This window comes from Tursiops truncatus, chromosome 4 (assembly GCF_011762595.2).
Source record: "Tursiops truncatus isolate mTurTru1 chromosome 4, mTurTru1.mat.Y, whole genome shotgun sequence".
Taxonomy (NCBI): domain Eukaryota; kingdom Metazoa; phylum Chordata; class Mammalia; order Artiodactyla; family Delphinidae; genus Tursiops; species Tursiops truncatus.
In genome coordinates, this window is record NC_047037.1 from 88,676,319 (window position 1) to 88,700,202 (window position 23,884).

The 23,884-nt window shown below is 36.5% G+C and overlaps 1 protein-coding gene across 4 annotated transcripts in view; it reads right to left on the minus strand.

The window, feature by feature from the left end:
* DZIP3 (DAZ interacting zinc finger protein 3) overlaps positions 1-23,884 on the minus strand; it is a 121,889-nt gene that overhangs the window by 25,709 nt on the left and 72,296 nt on the right. For all 4 annotated transcript variants that reach the window (XR_002173832.3, XM_019922836.3, XM_019922838.3 and 1 more), the window contains exons 18-21: positions 14,568-14,593; positions 6,601-6,766; positions 5,011-5,106; positions 4,734-4,861 (exon numbers count right to left, since the gene is read on the minus strand). Coding sequence is in view for 3 of the 4 variants with exons in the window: in XM_019922836.3 (XP_019778395.1) it covers positions 4,734-4,861; positions 5,011-5,106; positions 6,601-6,766; positions 14,568-14,593 (416 nt within the window). In the remaining variant the exon portion in view is untranslated. The remainder of the gene's footprint in view (positions 1-4,733; positions 4,862-5,010; positions 5,107-6,600; positions 6,767-14,567; positions 14,594-23,884) is intronic.

Consider the following 23,884-nt stretch of genomic DNA (forward strand, 5'->3'; position numbering starts at 1 on the left):
CTACCGGAGTATGTAGAGAGAATTGAAAAGTAAGTTGTAAGATTTCTAAGACTGACATCTTTCTTTCCCATGTATACTGCCATTACTTCATTATTTTACCCAGCTCTAGTTTAGAGTGGGCGATAAGAACTGACAAAGCTGATCGGGACTTCAGAAGACCTGGATTCTTAAGTAACAGAGGATAAGGTAGGCATAGTTCCTATCATCCTGCTCATAGATGAACCAGCTATATATGTTCAGGTAGTCATAACTAGTTAGTCCTATTTTTCTCATGAAAACCATGACAGGGTGGGATTAGATTTTGCTCTCTAAAATATCTAAAGTTCTCAAGCTTACTCTGGCTGGCTATGAAGTTTACTATATAAATTTTATGGACAGCAGTTTCTTAACATTTATTAAGTATTATAATTTGTGCAAAATATGTCATTTTTGTATGTCTTCTTTATTAACACTGCAATTGTCATCAACATATTGACCATTTACTGTAGTATTGGCATTGAATTAGGCCAAAGAAAAAAGGTGTTTTTGCTTCCAAATAAACAATATGTTCTAAGATGAAAGAAATCAACATTTTACAATGAAAGAATATTTATATTTTTATCACATGCTCTTGGGACATGACCAGGTGAATTAAACAAAGAAAGGCTCAAAAGCTTATATGAGAATACACACAACATTCATGCTTTCCTATCTGGTCTGAATGCCCTCTGTCTTTTCTCCCATCTCACCCTATGTATTACCTAGCTTAGGTAAAACACTATGTCTTCAATGAAGTTCTTCCTTATCTCAACATCAAAAGTACTCTTTTTACCCCACAATATCCCTATTAAATGCAGCTTCATTTGACATTTATATGTACTTTTTCAAAAAGTTAAGCTTTTCAGATAAACATAGATTCACATGCAGATGTAAGAAATGATACAGACAGATCCTATGTACACTTTATCCACATTCCCCCAATGCAACATCTTGCAAAACGACAGTATAATAACCCAGGATGTTGTCAGTGATACAGTTAAAGATAGCGAACAATTTTATCACCACAAGGACGCCTTATTTTGCCCTTTTATAGCCATAGCCACTTCCCTCCCTCTTCCATCTCCTCCTTAAAACCTTGGGACCACTAATCTAATCTATTTTTCATTTTTATCACTCTGTCATTTTTGAACTATTTGAAATTTTGTCATTTCAAGAATGTTACAGAAATGGAATAATATAGTATATAAGCTTTGGGGATTGGGTTTTTTCACTCAGCACAATTCTCTGATGTCGGCACGGTCTGTAGTGATATCACCATTTCATTCCTGAGGGTGGTAACTTGTGTCTTCTCTTTTTTTGTCAGGTTTGCTAGAGGTTTGTCAGTTGCATGGATATTTTCAAAGAAACCAGCTCTTTGTTTCATGGATTTTCTCTACTGCTTCTTGTTTACAATTTCAATATTTCCAATCTTTATTATTTCCATCCTTCTGCTTGTTTTGGGTCATTCTGCTTTTCTTCTTCTGGGTTCTTGAGGTGGGAGCTTGTATTGTATTATACATTTGAGACTTCTCCCCTTTTCTAACGCGCACATTTAGTGCTATAAATCTCAGAACTGCTTTAGCTGTGCCCCACAAACTTTGACATATTGTATTTTCATGTTAATTCAACATATTTTTATTTCCCTTGAGACCTCTTCTTTGACTCATGAATTAATTAGAAGTATATTGTGTAGTCTCCACGTGTTTGCAGATTTTCCTGTTATATTTCTGTTAGTGATTTCTAGTTTGTTTCCACTGTGATCTGAGACATGCTTTTCATGATTTCAATTCTTTTAAATTTGCTGAGGTTTGTTTTATGGCCCAGAATATGGTTTATCTTGGTATATTTCCTGTGGGTACTTGAAAGCATATGTATTCTGTTATTGTCTGGTGAAGTGTTCTATAAATATCAATCAGATCCTGTTGCTTGATGGTGTTGTAGAGGTCTTCTATTTCTTCTTTCCGTTCTGTCTGTTTCGCTTCATATATTTTGAAGCTCTGTTGTTTGGTATGTACACCTTTAGGTTCTTATGTCTTCCCAGTAGACTGATCCTTTTATCATTACGTAATGTCCCTCTTTGTCTCCAGCTTTCTTTGCTCTGAAGTCCATTTTATCTGATATTAATATAGACACTCCTTATTTTTTGATTAATATTTACATGGTATATATTTTACCATCCTTTTATTTTCAACCTACTTATGTTGTTGAAACTGAAATGTATTTCCTATAAACAGCATATTGTTGGATCACACTTCTTTTTGTTTTGTTTTTAAAATCTATTCTTCCAGTCTCTGTCTTTTAATTGATATATTTAGACCATTTATACTTAAGGTAATTATTGATATGTTAGGGCTTAAGTCTGCCATTTTATTATTTGTTTTCTGTTTGTTTCCTCTGTTTCTCTTTTCTTACTTTCTTGTGGGTTACCTGAACATGTTTTAGGATTCCATCTTAGTTTATTTATAGTGTTTTTGAGTATATCTCTTTATGCAGCTTTCTTAGTGGTTGCACTAGGTATTACAATATGCATACATAGTCTATGGTATTGATCTTTTCTTACTTCAAGTGAAGTATAGAAGGGCTGACTCACACTGCTTTGCTGCTGTACAGTAGAGAGAGGCAGGAGCTCCCTGTTGGGTGCCTCTGGCACCAGCTGGGGAAAGCAGGGGAAATGGAGTACCACCTGGCGCCAGGGTGGAGCTTCAGCTCCCATGAGAGTAGGAATAAAACCTAGTATTGATTAGTCCCACCTTGGATCACTTTGTTAAGTCTTGTTGATGCTAGGTAGAGGTAGAGGCTTAGCTCGCAGCTGGACCATATTGATGCTATCCTGGCAGAGAAACTGGAGCACCCCTTGCTTCCACTTGGTGAGGAATGGAAGATTAGCTACCTGCTCAGTACTGCTACCCCAGCAAGGGAATCTGATTTCTGCCATCTTTTGTCAGAGTGCGGTACCTGTGTCCAAGGGGTGGTGTGGGTCTAGTGGTGTTTGGCTGGAGTAGGTGGGTAGTGCCAAAAAGGTTTCATGTTATTATATCTTCCTTTCCCTGATCCTCTGGCTAAAGGGAACAGACTCTTCTTGGCACTTTAGTGGCCCCCTACCCTGTGCTTACTGACAGTTGCATGTTGGAGGTTTCTGCAGTGCTCTGTCTAGGATAAATGGGAGGCAATTTTTAAAAAATCACTGTCACATCATTCTTTCAAGTTCCAAGGTTTCTAGACAGTCTGCTTCCTTCTACCTTTCAGAGTCTTCTCATGTTTGTTGTGTTCTATCCAGGGTGTTTAAGTTGTAAGAAGGAAGACTTGCAAGTAACAGAGTAGACTTGCAAGTAACATTTTGGTGGAACTGGAGGTCCCTCTGTTATATGTAATTTTAATCCTCTCATATTAATCTATACTTTCCACTAGCTCACAGTTAACTTATGATATGTCTTGGTATCCTTTACATGTGCCTTACATAATTCTTCGCATACTGTGGGAACTTGATAAAAGTTTGGTCAATGTTCAGCACTGAATGTTCCTTGTGTGAAGACATATGCATTCCCTAAAGTGGTCTGTTTGTAGTCTCAAGCATACAAGGGAGTCTGGGTAAGGTATTAGAGTTAAAGAGAGATATCTCAGATAGCAAAGGAGAGAGACAGGTCATCTGCATGGATGGCATTACTTTTCTGATCTCTGATACTATATAACATATTTATGGATTGGTCATTGTCTTTCAGGCTAAAAGACAAAATTTTGAATCCTGAAGTGTGGGTTCTTAAGTGATTTCAGTCAGTTTAATTTGTCCAAGCTATTTTAGGTCCACAAAACTGAAAGTGTTTGCAACTGATACCATGTTGCCAGAGCTATGGCATCCTGTTCTTCCTAAAAACCTGTTCAGGTTGGATGAAATGTTATGTGGGAGAAAATTTAAGACCAAAATCTCTGCCTAATATTTCTCCAATTTAACTATTGACATCTTGGACTCCTTAAACTAAGATATTCCCTAGAATCTGTCTATTTTCCCTATTAGCAGTCTAGGAACTGCAGTGGATTTCAAATTAGAATCATGGATGACTAGTATTTTGTGGTATTACTGTTTATTAAAATAATGTGTCACAAATTATATTACTATTTCACTTCAAAATGGTTCGAGGCAGTCGTTAGTATAAACAGAATGGAGCAGGATACTCATTTTTCCTTATTAAATCAGAATTTTTAGTCTCAGGCATTTTTAATACTTGAGGTTGTAAGAGAAATGAGATTGATGGGGTGAAAAGATTCTCCGGGAATTTGATTTGTTTCCAATCTCTTGCGCTTAGAACACAAATACTCTCAGAAACCAACATTAAAAGGTATGAAAGTGAGTCAGTGATGTCTTTGAGGAATGTACTTACCATATGCTATAAAGAAACAGCCAATCATTAGTCACATTTTTACAAATTAGAGTCATGACCTGAAAGCTAATTATCATTCTCATGTAATTCTATTATCTTCACACTTATTCAGCCAATACATGAAAAGCTTGATATTTAGAGTGAGCAGTTGCTTATTTCTCAATCCAGCTGGCAAGGCAAAATATAGTGGGTTTTTAAGCAATTGCAGCCCTGTGGTTGGCAGTTCCTAATGTGCAGTCACAATGCCACCTAGTGGCTACATAGGGATTATCTTTTAAAGGATACTATTCATTATGGAGCAAACCCAGAATTTTCTTCTATCAACAGATTTGCACTTACTTGGACACCTTATTGATTCCAAAAGCCACTTGTTGGTTAAGAGATGAGATGATTTTATCTTTCTTTTTAATCTGCATTTGGTTTTCTTGCCACCGAAAAGTCACTGTTTTCAATTGTCTTTTGAAATCCTGATCAATGAAAAATATTATTTCAGTTAATTCTGTTCAAGCCACCAGAAATTTAAAGAAAAAACGGGGCTCTTTAAAAATATATACCATTAAATTGAACATTTGAAGTACCTCTAACTTGTCTCAGATATAATGGCAAAAATACTTACTTCACACTGATAGTGCAATTTACAAAACTGCCGTTGTCGAGCAAGCTTTTGCTTCTCAGTTTCTCCATATTCTGTAGTTACCTTGTTGGTTGAGCCCTATTGAGCAAATGGAATATTCATGCTTTATTTTCCTCTTTAAAAAAGCACTAATATTATAGAAATTTAAATGAAAAACACTACTATTATTGTTATTTAAAGGGGATTTAAGTTGCTGTCTAACTCATACTCATGCATTATAGGTTTCAATGCAAATACCACTTCTCTGATTAATTTAAATAAACCTACCTCTCTCCAATTACAGCATTCACTAAACAATACCATAGTTACTTGTCTACTGCTGCTACTACTGAATAATGTTATCTGTATGCTTACCATTTTTAAAGCATTTTTTGTAATGCTTTTATTGTCATAAGAACCATATGAGGTAGGCACTCACTACTACTTTAGAGATGATAAAACTGAGTAACTTGCCCAAGGTCACACAGTAAGTGAAGGAGCCAGAATTCTAAACTCAGGCAATCTTAACTGCTAAACTACTTAATTATTACCTTAGTAATTATCACCTTAGGTTAATGTTCAACTTCTCCACTGGATTATAAACACTGTGATCACAGGGACCATGTCTTAGCATAGCTCTTGACACAAAGTAAGTGCTAAGTGTTTTTTGAATAAATGAATGAATAAACATTTTTCAAAAGCTGTGTGACATTTTCGTTCTATTTTTTGAGTTCTTATAGCTGTTGGATGAAAACCAAAGGCCCCACATTTAAACTTTAGTGTGACATCCAAAGCTTAGAATATGTCATTTCAGTTAAAATATATGTATATATTTTAATTAGAAAGACATAAAGGCATGACAATTATACTAGTGTACTATCAGCCAGGAAATTGTTTGTACTAACTGTATCCTTAGATATCAACATTACTATATATTATATATTATTATACTTAAACCATGGAACAGGATATCATATATTACCTCAGTACAGAATTCTCATGGGTAGGTTAAGCAAGTGATTTTTTTTTAAAAAAAAAGCTTTCTATATGTTTTGTCTCATTAAGTGCTCTGCTGAGCCCTAAAATCATGTTCATATGCACCTTCATATATAAGTATGTCATTCCCAGCACTGACTACCACCAGGAAAGGAACCAAAAAATTGTTGTTTGTTAATATTTTTTGTAGATATTTCATGGTAACAAAAAGGTTTAACTTTTTGAAAAATGAAAGTAGATTTGTTTTATAAAACTATTTTTCTCATGAAATTTAATCCAATGGGATTATGCCAGGGTATTTTTTTCTTCCTTGTGGTATTTGAAAACTCTTTATAAGGAATGCATTTGTAATCAGCTCTGCCCAATACTTAAAACCAGGAAATGGTCTGAGGACTAAAGTGAAAAGTTTCCGGTTCCTAAGGTTCTTTTTTATGTCAGCCATCCCTCTGTCCCTCCTTTCCTGTTTTTTCTTTTTCCTCAGAAATACAACATAAATCACTAGGTTAACATGCTGTTCAAAGAGTCATGGGGAAAAAATGGTTAACAATTGTTCTGGAAGAAGGAAAGCAGGGCTGTATCCTCTCAAATCAGGCTTACCTGCTCTATCATGTCCAGAATATGCAGTTCATCCAGGCTATAGAACTTGTCTTCAGTTGCAGAATCTTCTTGAACATCACTTGCATCATCTTTCATAAATCCACTGATTGAGTATAGATTTGCTTGTTCTTTCTTCAATTGCTCTTCCTTACCTATCATATTTGGACTATAGTGGTGACATAATCAATGTGATCTTTTATAATTGTATAGTGCTTTTCATCTAAGCCATTATTTCCCAAATTAATATTGTACTGGTCTCATGAGATGCTCAGATCAGAAGGGCTCATAGTCAAAGTTTGGAGAGTAGTCATACTGTGTATTTCTTTTGAAGATTCACAATGAATTTTAGCATACTTCAGATAGCACTCAACTGAGGTACCTATTCTGTTCATAGTAGTGTTTTTAAGAACTATCAGAATATGGAGTTCACTTTTCAAATTATAACTATTAACATCAGTTACTTTGAGAAACAATACTTTGGGAAATATTGACAAGCATGTCTACATCTGCTATATTATTTAATCATCACATCATTCTTGACAAGTAGGTTGGTTTAATCAACTTCAGCGCTTAGGTCCCATGTACATTTAAATAAAGGGCTGCAAACAGCAATATAAAGTAGATTAAAATGGAGGTTTCTTTTGTAACAGGACTTTAAAAAAAAACTGTAGTGATAATGAATTGAAGTAACTAGGAACCACTGAGAAAACAATGAAAATATTACATGTACAATGACAATTAACTCATTTTTATACCTATGTCTAAAATTTAAATGCATGCTACTATCCTTTCAAGTTGGCCCACTATTTAGTAGCTATGAATTTCCTTCCTAATCTCATTGAACAATGACAAGAAATAGAACTTTTACTTATAGCATGATCTGTATTACTTAATTTTATAAGTGAAAGAAAATTATTTTTATTTTATTATTAGAAAGAAAATAGATAACTCCAGGATGCATCAGTACTTATTTTAGGCCACTGAGACCTAGAAAAAAAATGATATCTAACGCTTGTAGAATAACTTGTAAAACACTATAAAACAGTCATTAGGTATCACTGAAGTATTCTAGACTGACTCAAATATTTTGGAAAGTTCAATGAAATAAACTGCTTGTGTAGACCACAGTTCGAAAACCCAATCAGTTTTCCATATTACTTAAAAAGCTGTTAAAAAATTACATTTTTCTGACACCCCAACACTGTAAAAATATGAATCTGTAGTTTTGAAAAGCTCCAAAAGATTATTCCTAAATTTTTAAAGTATGATAATATAGAAAAATATTCATCTCTTATTAAAGAGATACAAACTGAATCATGTAGAGGTAAAATTATATGATGTTTGGGACTGAAAACATTCAAAAAAGAACAAAATGTTAAGGAAAAAATGAAGCAAATATGGAAAAACACTGATAACTGTCGAATCAGGATGATAGGTATACATACAAATGTACATATATCATTCTCTTTACTTTTGTGTGTCTTTGAAAATTCTCATTTAAAAACAAAGCTCGCTGCATGATTTGATGATCATCCAGGTTTGGCTCTATGCTGTAAGTCAAAATGAGCAAAATGACTGATAATATTGTTTCATTCTTTAGTAAGTTATTTTTACGGTATCTAGACATAGCATGAAAACACACACACAAAAAAAACTATCAGAGAGGGCAGACAGCAGAAGCAAGAAGAACTACAGTCCTGCAGCCTATGGAACAAAAACCACATTCACAGAAAGACAGACAAGGTGAAAAGGCAGAGGGCTATGTACCAGATGAAGGAACAAGATAAAACACCAGAAAAACAGCTAAATGAAGTGGAGACAGGTAACCTTCCAGAAAAAGAATTCAGAATAATGATAGTGAAGATGATCCAGGACCTCGGAAAAAGAATGGAGGCAAACATCAAGAAGATGCAAGAAATGTTTAACAAAGACATAGAAGAATCAAAGAACAAACAAACACAGATGAACAATACGATAACTGAAATGAAAAATACACTAGAAGGAATCAATAGCAGAATAACTGGGGAAGAAGAACGGATAAGTGACCTGGAAGACAGAATGGCTGAATTCACTGCTGTGGAAAAGAGTAAAGAAAAATGAATGAAAAGAAATGAAGACAGCTTGAGAGACCTCTGGGACAACGTTAAACACAACAACATTCGCATTATAGAGGTCCCAGACGGAGCAGAGAGAGAGAAAGGACCCAAGAAAATATTTGAAGAGATTATAGTCAAAAACTTCCCTAACATGGAAAAGGAAATAGCCACAAGTACAGGAAGCACATAGAGTCCCATACAGGATAAACCCAAGGAGAAACATGCTGAGACACATAGTACTCAAATTGGCAAAAATTAAAGACAAAGAAAAATTATTGAAAGCAGCAAGGGAAAAATGACAAATAACATACAAGGGAACTCCCATAACTGATTTCTCAGCAGAAACTCTACAAGCCAGAAGGCAGCAGCATGATATATTTAAAGTGATGAAAGGGAAGAACCTACAACGAAGATTACTCTAGCCAGCAAGGATCTCACTCAGATTTGACAGAGAAATCAAAAGCTTCACAGACAAGCAAAAGCTAAGAGAATTCAGCACCACCAAACCAACTCTACAACAAATGCTAAAGGAACTTCTCTAAGTGGGAAACACGAGAGAAGAAAAGGACCTATACAAAAAAACCCAAAACAATTAAGAAAATGGTAATAGGAACATACATATCGATAATTAACTTAAATGTAAATGGATAAAATGCTCCAACCAAAAGACACAGGCTCACTGAATGGATACAAAAACAAGACCCATATATATGATGTCTACAAGAGACCCACTTCATACCTAGGGACACATACAGACTGAAAGTGAGGGGTTGGAAAAAGATATTCCATGCAAATGGAAATCAAAAAAAAGGTGGAGTAGCAATACTCATATCAGATAAAATAGATTTTAAAATAAGGAATGTTACAAGAGACAAGGAAGGACACTACATATGATCAAGGCATCAATCCAAGAAGAAGATATAACAATTATAAATATATATGCACCCAACATTGGAGCACCTCAATATATAAAGCAACTGCTAACAGGTATAAAAGAAGAAATCGACAGTAACACAATAATAGTGGGTGATTTTAACACGTCACTTACACCAATGGACAGATCATCCAAAGAGAAAATTAACAGGGAAACACAAGCTTTAAATGACACAACAGACCGGATAGATTTAACTGATATTTATAGGACATTCCACCCAAAAACAGCAGATTACTTTGTTCTCAAGTGCGCACGGAACATACTCCAGGATTGATCACATCCTGGGTCCCAAATCAAGCCTCAGTAAATTTAAGAAAATTGAAATCATATGAAGTATCTTTTATGACCACAATGCTATGAGATTAGAAATCAATTACAGGAAAAAAACGTAAAAAACACAAACACATGGAGGCTAAACAATACGTTACTAAATAACCAAGAGATCACTGAAGAAATCAAAGAGGAAATCAAAAAATACCTAGAGAAAATGACAATGAAAACAGGATGATCCAAAACCTATAGGATGCAGCAAAAGCAGTTCTAAGAGGGAAGTTTATAGCTATACAAGCCTACCTCAAGACACAAGAAATATCTCAAATAAACAACCTAACCTTACACCTAAAGGAAAGAGAGAAAGAAGAACAAACAAAACCCAAAGTTAGCAGAAAGAAAGAAATCATAAAGATCAGAGAAGAAATAAATGAAACAGAAACAAAGAAAACAATAGCAAAGATCTATAAAACTAAAAGCTGGTTCTTTGAGATGATAAACAAAATTGATAAACCATTAGCCAGACTGATCAAGAAAAAGAGGGAGAGACTCAATTCAATAAAATTAGAAATGAAAAAGGAGAAGTTACAACAGACATGGCAGAAATACAAAGCATTCTAAGAGACTACTACAAGCAACTCTATGCCAACAAAATGGACAACCTGGAAGAAATGGACAAATTCTTAGAAAGGTATAACCTTCCAAGACTAAACCAGGAAGAAACAGAAAATATGAACAGACCAATCACAAGGAATGAAATTGAAACTGTGATTAAAAATCTTCCAAAAGGGGCTTCCCTAGTGGCGTAGTGGTTGGGAGTCCGCCTACCGATGCAGGGGACATGGGTTCGTGCCCCGGTCCGGGAAGATCCCACATGCCACAGAGTGGCTGGGCCCGTGAGCCATGGCCATTGAGCCTGCACGTCCGGAGCCCGTGCTCTGCAACAGGAGAGGCCACAACTGTGAGAGGCCCACGTACCGCAAAAAAAAAAAAAAGAAAAAAAAATCTTCTAAAAAACAAAAGTCCAGGACCAGATGGCTTCACATGTGAATTCTATCAAACATTTAGAGAAGAGCTAACACCCATCCTTCTCAAACTCTTCCAAAAAATTGCACAGGAAGGAACACTCCCAAACTCATTCTATGAGGCCACCATCACCCTGATACCAAAACCAGACAAAGATACTACAGAAAAAGAAAATCACAGACCAATATCACTGATGAATATAGATGCAAAATTCCTCAACAAAATACTAGCAAACAGAATCCAACAACACATTAAAAGGATCATACACCATGATCAAATGGGATTTATCGCAGGGATGCAAGGATTCTTCAATATAAGCAAATCAATTAATATGATACACCATATTAACAAATTGAAGAAGACAAACCATATGATCATCTCAACAGATGCAGAAAAAGATTTTGACAAAATTCAACACCCATTTGTGATAAAAACTCTCCAGAAAGTCGGCATAGAGGGAACCTACCTCAACATAATAAAGGCCATATACAACAAACCCAGAGCAAACATCATTCTCAATGGTGAAAAACGGAAAGTATTTCCTCTAAGATCAGGAAAAAGACAAGGATGTCCACTCTCACCACTATTATTCAACATAGTTTTGGAAGTCCTAGGCACGTCAATCAGAGAAGAAAAAGAAATAAAAGGAATACAAATTTGAAAAGAAGTAAAACTGTCACCATTTGCAGATGACATGATACTATACACAAAGAATCCTAAAGATGTCACCAGAAAACTACTAGAGCTAATCAATGAATTTGGTAAAGTTGCAGGATACAAAATTTATGCACAGAAATCTCTTACATTCCTATAAACTAATGATGAAAAACCTGAAAGAGAAATTAAGGAAACACTCCCATTTACCATTGCAACAAAAAGAATAAAATACCTAGGAATAAACCTACCTAGGAAGACAAAAGAACTGTATGCAGAAAACTATAAGACACTGATGAAAGAAATTAAAGATACCAAGAGATGCAGAGATATACCATGTTCTTGGATTAGAAGAATAAACATTGTGAAAATGACTCTACTACCCAAAGCAATCTACAGATTCAACGCAATCCCTATCAAATTACCAATGGCATTTTTCACAGAACTAGAACAAAAAATCTTAAAAGTTGTATGGAGACACAAAAGACCCCGAATAGCCAAAGCAGTCTTGAGGGAAAAAAAACGGAGCTGGAGGAATCAGGCTCCCGAATTTCAGACTGTACTACAAAGCTACAATAATCAAGACAATATGGTACTGGCACAAAAACAGAAATATAGATCAATGGAAAAGGAATGAAAGCCCAGAGACAAACCCATGCACCTATGGTCAACTAATCTATGACAAAGGAGGCAAGGATATACAATGGAGAAAAGACAGTCTCCTCAATAAGTGGTGCTGGGAAAACTGGACAGCTACATGTAAAAGAATGAAATTAGAACACTCCCTAACACCATACACAAAAATAAACTCAAAATGGATAACAGACTTAAATGTAAGACAGAACACTATAAAACTCTTAGTGGAAAAGGTAGGAAGAACACTCCTTGACATAAATCACAGCAAGATCTTTTTTGATCCACCTCCTAGAGTAATGGAAATAAAACCAAAAATAAACCAATGGGACCTAATGAAACTTAAAAGATTTTGCACAGCAAAGGAAACTACAAACAAGATGAAAAGACAACCCTCAGAATGGGAGAAAATAGTTGCAAACAAATCAACGGACAAAGGGTTAATCTCCAAAATATATAAACAGCTCATGCAGCTCAATATTAAAAAAACAAACAACCCAATCCAAAAATGGGAAGAAGACCTAAATAGACATTTCTCCAAAGAAGACATACAGATGGCCAGGAAGCACATGAAAAGCTGCTCAACATCACTAATTATTAGAGAAGTGCAAATCAAAACTACAATGAGGTAATCACCTCACACCAGTTAGAATGGGCATCATCAGAAAATCTACAAACAACAAATGCTGGAGAGGTTGTGGAGAAAAGGGAGCCCTCTTGCACTGTCGGTGGGAATGTAAATTGATACAGCCACTATGGAGAACAATATGGAGGTTCCTTAAAAAACCAGAAATAGAATTACCATATGACCCAGCAATCCCACTACTAGGCATACACCCAGAAAAAACCATAATTCAAAAAGACACATGCACCCCAGTGTTCATTGCAGCACTATTTACAATAGCCAGAATATGGAAGCAACCTAAATGCCCATTGACAGATGAATGAATAAAGAAGATGTGGTACATATATACAATGGAATATTACTTAGCCATAAAAAAGGAACGAAATTGGATCATTTGTAGAGATGTGGATGGACCTAGAGACTGTCATACAGAGTGAAGTAAGTTAGAAAAACAAATATCATGTATAAACACATATGTGGAACGTAGAAAAATGGTACAGATGAACTGGTTTGCAGGGCAGAAATTGAGACACAGATGCAGAGAACAAATGTATGGACACCAAGGGGGAAAAGTGGCGGGAGGGGTGGTGGGATGAATTGGGAGATTGGGATTGACATAGATACACTAATATGTATAAAATGGATAACTAATAAGCCGCTCTATAGAAAAAAAAGAAAGGCTTCTCTGGTGGTGCAGTGGTTGAGAGTCCGCCTGCCGATTCAGGGGACACGGGTTCGTGCCCTGGTCTGGGAAGATCCCACATGCCGTGGAGCAGCTGGCCTGTGAGCCATGCCCACTGAGCCTGCGCGTCCAGAGCCTGTGCTCCGCAACGGGATAGGCCACAACAGTGATAGGCCCGCGTACCGCAAAATCAAACAAACAAAGAAAAAAACCTATTGCATTAGTGGCTCAACTTGTTGACAAAGAAAGTGAAAACCCATCTTGGATGATGAACTGTTAACTTACCGAGTGGATCATGTCCATTAATCAATGAGAAAATATCAAAATCGATGGCTTTAAAGTTACCAAAATATGTTCTTGTTACCATTTTAAAGTTATCTTAATTATGTCCTCACAGAGAGTTCTCTAAAGTAACTAATTTTCAGTTAACAACTCTTTGGTGGGTATAATGATCTCTTTATTGAATGTCTCCCCCACTTCCTTCCTCTACTACACTGTCATTAATCATATGGTTGTAGAATATAGCTCTCAATGTTCTTTAGACATTAAAAGGTTTCCAGTAAAGGTTCAAAATTCACCATTAACAACTGGGGTTAAAAAAAACCAAACAAACATCTCAGGTTTATTAAACAAACCAAACCAAACCAAACTCTTTTATAAAAGGGGTCACTGGGACAAACAATAATCTGCCTTTAAGGTTAAGTTTAACTTAGTCTATATTTGGCTAACTACAATCTAGACTATATTTTAAAGGATTTTATACTGGAACCAAATTTAGCCCTTGAAGAAAGCAGTTAGCATTGGATGACTCTTGAGTAGCCATACATTGATAGGAAAATGCCAAGAGATTCTATTCTCCCAAAATAAACGATAATTTAACTTTTTGTCACTTTCAGTTAAAAAAAACTGACAACTTATTAAGACAAAAAAAACCTGTCTATTCTTCTCTTAGTGAGAACACGTTCTAAAGCAAGGCTGTGTCATTCTGGCAAAGCACACTTTGACAGTACTAAGACAGATTTAAAAATTAAATAAACTAATACTTACACTTGCTCTTCTTTAGATTCCTTATTCTGAAAAATAACATCAAGAATTAGTATTATGTATCAACTATGTTGATACAGCACAGTGATCTAACTGCATTTAGGTCAGCATTTCTCAAGCTTTTTGACCACAACCAAAATAAGAAATATAATTTACATTCTAACTCAAATGTACTTACATATATATTTTTATACATAAGCATAAAACTGAAATATAAGTCCCATGAAATAAACCTTACTCATATTATGTGTGTTGTGGACTGCATGTTTGTGTGCCTCCAAAATTCTTAGGTTGAAACCCTAACCCCCAGTGTGATGGTAACTGGAGGTATGGCCATTGGGAGGTAATTAGGTTTAGAGGATGTGGAGTCCTCATGATGGGATTAGCACCCTTATGAGAAGAGACCAGAGAGCTAGCTTGCTTGCTTGTGCATGCTTGATCACTTTCTCCAACGTGTGATGATACAATGAAAAGGTAGCTGTCTGCAAATTAAGAAGACAGCCTTCACCAGACACTGAATCTGCTGGCACCTTGATCTTGAATTTTCCAGCCTCCAGAACCGTGAGAAATGTTGTTTTTGCCACGCATTTTATGGTAGTTTGCTATAGCAGCCCGAACTAAGACAATGAGTGATGAACTCTGAAATTCTTTTTATTCATACTAATTCTATTTCTTTTTTTAAAATGATAGTTGTGACGCACCAAATTGATTTTATAATCTACCACTGAGTCATGAAACACAACTTGAAAATCACTGATTCAGATATTGGAAGTAAGTGTTGTGGCAGAGTTTGTGTCTATTGCAATATCTTGGGACAGATATTGCAATTGTGTATGTAATTTTCATTTACAGAATCCAATACTAATTACAAGAGTTCTTGAAAGTCTACATGTAAAGAGAAAGCAGATTGATATATTAAGAATCTTATAGGGAAAAAGTGTTAGGGAGATCAGAATTGGGAGGAAATATTAAACAGCCCTATATTTTATTTTCATTAAAAATAAAACTATAACGGCAACCTATTATAATATCAATGACAGTTAACATACTAAAGAGTATTAATTACTCTTATATATCACCTTTCTATTGAGTATCAATTACTGTCATATAAATTACAGTATTAATTTCTACCACCTTGTTTACAAGAAACTTCAGGCCTCTTTCCCCACAGATTCCATGATATACTTACTAATTTGTTTTGTTTTATTGTCTGTATACTAAGAAGATTTTTGCATTTCATTGTCTGTTCAATGTCCAGTGCCAATTTGATTTTACAATTTAGAATTATCAACTCCTGCCTTGGTTCTAGTGTAATTGAATAACTAAGTTGAAAAGACCTTTGATTGTTCATAATGAACATATCTAGTATAATTAAGTATAGGTTCCCCCGCTATCCCAAAGTAGAGCATTCCTTTGGAACCTTTCATAAACTGAAATGGCATAAAGTGAAGAAGCAATTACAGGCATACCTCAGAGGTAATGAAGGTTCGGTTCCAGACAACCCCAATAAGGTGAATATTGCAATAAAGCAAGTCACATGAATTTTTTGGTTTCCCAGTTCATATATGTTTATACTATACTGCAGGCTATTAAGTGTGCAATATAGCCTTATGTCTTAAAAGATGTGTACACCTTAATTTAAAAATACTTTATTGCTAAAAAATGCTAACCATCATCTAAGCCTTCAGCAAACTGTAGTCTTTGCTTTGGTAGATGGTCTTGCCTTGATGTTGATGGCTGCTGACTAATCAGGGTGATGGTTGCTGAACGTTGCAATGGCTGTGGCAATTTCTTAAAATACGACAACAGTGAAGTTTGTTGCATTAATTGCCTCTTCCTTTTATGAATGATTTCTCTGTTTGACAGCATTTTACCCACAGTAGGACTTTCAAAATTGGAGTCAATTCTCTCAAACCCTGCCCTTGCTTTACCAACTAAGTTTCTGTCATATTTTAATCCTTTGTTGTCATTTCAACAGTTGTTACAGCACTGTCACCAGGAGTAGATTCCATCTCAAGAAACTACTTTCTTTGCTCATCTGTAAGAAGCAGCTCCTTATCCATTAAAGTTTTATCATGAGATTGCAGCAATTCAGTCACATCTTCAGGCTCCACTTCTATTTCCAGTTCTCTTGCTATTTTCACATGTGCAATTACTTCCTCTACTGAAATCTTAAATCCTTCAGTTTCATCCATTAGGGCTGGAATCAACTTCTTCCAAACTCCTGTTAATGTTGATATTTTGACTTCTTCCCATGAATTATGAATATTTTTAATGGCATCTAGAAAGGTGAATCCTTTCCAGAATGTTTTCAATTGACTTTGCCCAAATCCATCAGTGGACTCACTACCTATGGTAACTGCAGCCTCACAAAATGTATTTCTTAAATAATAAGACCAGAAAGTCCAAGTGACTCCTTCATCCACAGGCGGCAGAACAGATGCTGTGTTAGCAGGCATGAAAACAACATTAATCTCACTGTACATTTCCATCAGAGTTCCTCAGTGACCAGGTACATTGTCAATGAGCAGTAACATTTTGAAAGAAATCTTTGTCTTTTGTTTTACTTTATTTTTTTGAATTTATTTTATTTTTTATACAGTAGGTTCTTATTAGTTATCTATTTTATATGTATTAGTGTATATATGTCAATCCCAATCTCCCAATTCATCTCACCACTACCCACTGCCCACTTTCCCCCTTCAGGTGTCCATACGTTTGTTCTCTACATTTCTGTCTCTATTTCTGCCTTGCAAACCGGTTCATCTGCACCACCTTTCTAGATTCCACATATATGCCCTAATATACAATATTTGTTTTTCTCTTTCTGACTTACTTCACTCTGTATGACACTCTCTAGGTCCATCCACATCTCTACAAATGACCCAACTTTGTTCCTTTTTATGGCTGAGTAATATTCCATTGTATATATGTACCACATCTTCTTTATCCATTCATCCGATGATGGGCACTTAGGTTGTTTCCATCTCCGGGCTATTGTAAATAGTGCTGCAATGAACACTGGGGTGCATGTGTCTTTCTGAATTATGGTTTTCTCAGGGTATATGCCCAGTAGTGGGATTGCTGGGTTATATGGTAATTCCATTTTTAGTTTTTTAAGGAACTCCATACTGTTCTCCATAGTGGCTGCATCAATTTACATTCCCACCAACAGTGCAAGAGGGTTCCCTTTTCTCCACACCCTCTCCAACATTTGTTGTTTGTAGATTTTCTGATGATGCCCATTCTAACTGGTGTGAGGTGATACCTCATTGTAGTTTTGATTTGCATTTCTCTAGTAACTATTGATGTTGAGCAGCTTTTCATGTGCCTCTTGACCATCTGTAGGTCTTCTTTGGAGAAATGTCTATTTAGGTCCTCTGACCATTTTTGGATTTTTTTTTTTAATATTGAGCTACGTGAGCTGTTTATATATTTAAGAGATTAATCCTTTGTCTCTTGATTCATTGGCAAATATTTTCTCCCATTCTGAGGGTTATCCTGTTTATGGTTTCCATTGCTGTGCAAAGGCTAAGTTTTATTAGGTCCCATTTGTTTATTTTTATTTCCATTTCTCTAGGAGGTGGGTCAAAAAGGATCTTGCTGTGATTTATGTCATACAGTGTTCTGCCTATGTTTTCCTCTAAGAGTTTTATAGTGTCTGGCCTTACATTTAGGTCTTTAATCCATTTTGAGTTTATTTTTGTGTATAGTGTTAGGAAGTGTTCTAATTTCATTCTTTTACATGTAGCTGTCCAGTTTTCCCAGCACCACTTATTGAAGAGACTGTCTTTTCTCCATTGTATATTCTTGCCTCCTTTATCAAAGATAAGGTGACCATATGTGTGTGGGTTTATCTCTGGGCTTTCTATCCTGTTCCATTGATCTATATTTCTGTTTTTGTGTCAGTACCATACTGTCTTGATTACTGTAGCTTTGTAGTATAGTCTGAAGTCAGGGAGCCTGATTCCTCCAGCTCCATTTTTCTTTCTTAAAATTGCTTTGGCTATTTGGGGTGTTTTGTGTTTCCATACAAATTTTAAGATTTTTTGTTCTAGTTCTGTGAAAAATGCCACTGGGAGATTGATAGGGAGTGCATTGAATCTGTAGATTGCTTTGGGTAGTATAGTTATTTTCACAATGTTGATTCTTCTAATCCAATAACATGGTGTATCTCTCCATCTGTTAGTATCATCTTTAATTTCTTTCATCAGTGTCTTATAGTTTTCTGCATACAGTTCTTTTGTCTACTTAGGTAGGTTTATTCCTAGGTATTTTATTCTTTTTGTTGCAATGGTAAACGGGAGTGTTTCCTTAATATATCTTTCAGATTTTTCATCATTAGCGTATAGGAGTACAAGAGATTTCTGTGCATTAATTTTGTATCCTGCTACTTTACCAAATTTATTGATTAACAGTTTTCTGGTGACAGCTTTAGGATTCTGTATGTATAGTATCATGTCATCTGCAAATAGTGACAGCTTTACTTCTTCTTTTCCGATTTGGCTTCCTTTTATTTTTTATCTCCGATTGCTGTGGCTAAAATTTCCAAAACTGGGCTTCCCTGGCGGCGCAGTGGTTGAGAGTCCGCCTGCCGATGCAGGGGACACGGGTTCGTGCCCCGGTCCGGGAGGATCCCACGTGCTGCGGAGCGGCTGGGCCCGTGAGGCATGGCTGCTGAGCCTGCGCGTCCGGAGCCTGTGCTCCGCAACGGGAGAGGCAACAGCAATGAGAGGCCCGCGTACCGTAAAAAAAATAAAAAATAAAAAATAAATAAAATTTCCAAAACTATGTTGAATAATACTGGTGAGAGTGGCAACCTTGTCTTGTTCCGGATTTTAGTGGAAATGGTTTCAGTTTTTCACCATTGAGAACTGTGGCTATGGGTTGGCTGTGATGTTGGCTGTGGGTTTGTCATATATGGCCTTTATTATGTTGAGGTAAGTTCCCTCTATGCCTACTTTCTGCAGGGTTTTTATCATAAATGGATGTTAAATTTTGTCAAAAGCTTTTTCTACATCTCTTGAGATGATCATATGGTTTTTATCCTTCAATTTGTTAATATGGTGTATCACATTGATTGATTTGCGAATATTGAGAATTCTTGCTTTCCTGGGATAAACCCCACTTGATTATGGTGTATGAAACTTTTAATGAGCTGCTGGACTCTGTTTGCTAGTATTTTGTTGAGGATTTTTGTGTCTATGTTCATCAATGATATTGGCCTGTAGTTTTCTTTCTTTGTGACATCTTTATCTGGTTTGGTATCAGGGTGATGGTGGCCTCATAGAATGAGTTTGGGAGTGTTCCTCCCTCTGTTATATTTTGGAAGAGTTTGAGAAGGATAGGTGTTAGCTCTTCTCTAAATGTTTGATAGAATTCGCCTGTGAAGCCATCTGGTCCTGGGCTTTTGTTTGTTGGAAGATTTTTAATCACAGTTTCAATTTCAGTGCTTGTGATTGGTCTGTTTATATTTTGTATTTCTTCCTGGTTCAGTCTCGGAAGGTTGTGCTTTTCTAAGAATTTGTGCATTTCTTCCAGGTTGTCCATTTTGGTGGCATATAATTGCTTGTAGTATTCTCTCATGATGCTTTGTATTTCTGCAGTGTCCATTGTTACTTCTCCTTTTTCATTTCTAATTCTGTTTATTTAAGTCTTCCTTTTTTTCTTGATGAGTCTAGCTAATGGTTTATCAATTGTGTTTATCCTCTCAAAGAAGCAGCTTTTAGTTTTATTGATCGTTGCTATCATTTCCATCATTTCTTTTTCATTTATTTCTGATATGATCTTTACGATTTCCTTCCTTCTGCTAACTTTGGGATTTTTTTTGTTCTTCTTTCTCTAATTGCTTTAGGTGTAAGGTTAGGTTGTTTACTTGAGATTTTTCTTGTTTCTTGAGGTAGGACTGTATTGCTATAAACTTCCCTCTTAGAAGTGCTTTTGCTTTATCCCAGAGGTTTTGGGCCATCGTGTTTTCATTGTCATTTGTTTCTAGGTATTTTTTAATTTCCTCCTTGATTTCTTCAGTGATCTCTTGGTTATTTATTAACGGATTGTTTAGCCTCCATGTGCTTGTGCTTTTCTACATTTTTCTCCCTGTAATTTATTTCTAATCTCATAGTGTTGTGGTCAGAAAAGATGCTTTGATATGATTTCAATTTTCTTAAATTTACCAAGGCTTGATTTGTTACCCAAAATGTGATCTATCCTGGAGTATGTTCATGTGCACTTGTGAAGAAAGCGTAATCTGCTATTTTTGGATGGAATGTCCTATAAATATCAATTAAATCTATCTGGTCTATTGTATCATTTAAAGCTTGTGTTTCCTTGTTATTTTTCTGTCTGGATGATCTGTCCATTGGTGTGAGGTGTTAAAGTCCCCCACTATTATTGTGTTACTGTTGATTTCCCCTTTTATAGCTGTTAGTATTTGCCTTATGTATTAAGGTGCTCCAATGTTGGGTGCATATCTATTTATAACTGTTATATATTCTTCTTGGATTGATCCCTTGATCATTATGTAGTGTCCTTCCTTGTCTCTTATAACATTCTTTATTTTAAAGTCTATTTTATCTGATTCGAGTATTGCTACTCCAGCTTTCTTTTGATTTCCATTTGCATGGAATATCTTTTTCCATCCCCTCACCTTCAGTCTGTATGTGTCCTAGGTCTGAAGTGGGTCTCCTGTAGACAGCACATATATGGGTCTTGTTTTTGTATCCATTCAGTGAGCCTGTGTCTTTTGGTTGGAGCATTTAATCCATTCATGCTTAAGGTAATTATCTATATGTATGTTCCTATTACCACTTTCCTAATTGTTTTGGGTTTGTTTTTGTAGGTCTTTTTCTTCTCTTGTGTCTCCCACTTAGAGAAGTTCCTTTAGCATTTGTTGTAGAGCTGGTTTGGTGGTGCTGAATTCTCTTAGCTTTTGCTTGTCTGTGAAGCTGTTGATTTCTCTGTCAAATCTAAATGAGATCCCTGCTGAACAGAGTAATCTTGGTTGCAGCTTCTTCCCTTTCATCACTTTAAATATATCGTGCCACTCCCTTCTGGCTTGTAGTTTCTGCTGAGAAATCAGCTGTTAACCTTATGGGAGTTCCCTTGTATGTTATTTGTCATTTTTCCCTTGTTGCCTTTAATAATTTTTCTTTGTCTTTAATTTTTGTCAATCTGATTACTATGTGTCTCAGCATGTTTCTCCTTGGGTTTACCCTGCCTGGGACTCTCTGCGTTTCCTGGACTTGGGTGGCTATTTTGTTTCCCATGTTAGGGAAGTTTTTGACTATAATCTCTTCAAATATTTTCTCAGGTCCTTTCTATCTCTCTTCTCCTTCTGGGACCCCTATAATGCAAATGTTGATGGGTTTAATGTTGTCCCAGAGGTCTCTTAGGCTGCCTTCATTTCTTTTCATTCATTTTTCTTTATTCTCTTCTATGGCAGTGAATTCCTCCATTCTGTCTTGTAGGTCACTTATCTGTTCTTCTGCCTCCGTTATTCTGCTACTGATTCGTTCTAGTGTATTTTTTGATTTCAGTTATTATATTGTTCATGTCTGTTTGTTCTTTAATTCTTCTAGGTATATTTTTGTTAATTCTTGTAGGTCTTTGTTAAACATTTCTTGCATCTTCTCAATTTTTGCCTCCATTCTTTTTCCGAGTTCCTCGATCATCTTCACTATCATTATTGTGAATTCTTTTTCTGGAAGGTTGCCTATCTCCATTTCATTTAAATGTTTTTCTGGGGTTTTATCTTGTTCCTTCATCTGGTACATAGCCCTCTGCCTTTTTATTTTGCCTGTCTTTCTGTCAATGTGGTTTTTGTTCCACAGGATGCAGGATTGTAGTTCTTCTTGCTTCTGCTATCTGCCCTCTCGTGGATGCGGCTATCTAAGAGGCTTGTGCAAGCTTCCTGATGGGAGGGATTGGTGGTGGGTAGAGCTGGGTGTTGCTGTGGTGGGCTGAGCTCAGTAAAACTTTAATCTGCCTGTGTGCTGCTGGGTGGGGCTGAATTCCCTCCCTGTTGGTTGTTTGGCCTGAGGCAACGCAGCACTGGAGGCTATAGGCTCTTTGGTGGGGCTAATGGTGGACTCCAGGAGGGCTCACGCCAAGGAGTACTTTCCAGAACTTCTTCTGCCAGTGTTCTTGTCTCCGTGGTGAGCCACAGCCATCCCCTGCCTCTGCAGGAGTCCCTCCAACAGTAGCAGGTAGGTCTGGTTCAGCCTTCTATGGGGTTACTGCTCCTGCCCCCTGGGTCCTTATGCATACACTACTTTGTGTGTGCCCTCCAAGAGTGGAGTCTCTGTTTCCCCTAGTCCTGTCAAAATCCTGCAGTCAAATCCCACTAGCCTTCAAAGTCTGATTCTCTGCAAATTCCTCCTCCCATTGCCGGACCCCCAGGTTGGGAAGCCTGACGTGGCGCTCGGAACCTTCATTCCAGTGGGTGGACTTCTGTGGTATAATTGTTCTCCAGTTTGTGAGTCACCTACCCAGCGGTTATGTGATTTGATTTTATTGTGATTGCACCCTTCCTACTGTCTCATTGCAGCTTCTCCTTTGTCTCTGGATGTGGGGTATCTTTTTTGGTGAGTTCTAGTTCTTCCTGTCAATGATTGTTCAGCAGTTAGTTGTAATTCTGGTGTTCTCGAAAGAGGGAGTGAGCACACGTGCTTGTGGTCCACCATCTTGAACCGACATCCAGAAATCTTTCTTTCTGAGCAGTAGCTCTCAACAGTAGGCTTAATATATTTAGTAAATCATGTTGTAAAGAGATGTGTTGTCATCCAGGCATTGTTGTTCCATTTCGGGAGTACAGACAGAGTTGATTTAGCATAATTCTTAAGGACCCTAGGATTTTCAGAATGGCAAATGAGTACTGGCTTCAACTTAAAATCACTAGCTGCATTATTCCCTAACAAGAGAGTCAGCCTGTGTGTTGGAGTTTTGAAGCCAGGTATTACTTCTCTTCATCTATGAAAGCCCTAGATGGCATCTTCTTCCAATAGAAGGCTGTTTTGTCTACATTGAAAAATCTATTGTTTAGTATAGTCACCTTCATTAATTGTCTTAGCTAGATCTTCTGGATAACTTGCTGCAGCTTCTGCATCAGTGCTTGTTGCTTCACCTTGTACTCTGAAGTTATGGAGATAGCTTCTTTCCTTAAACCTCATGAACCAACCTCTGCTGGCTTCAAACGTTTCTTCTGCAGCTTCCTCACCTCTCTCAGCCTTTACAGAATTGAAAAGAGTTACGGCCTTGTTCTAGATTAGGCTTTGGTTGAAGGCAATGTTGTGGCTGGTTTAATCTTCTATCCAGAATACTGA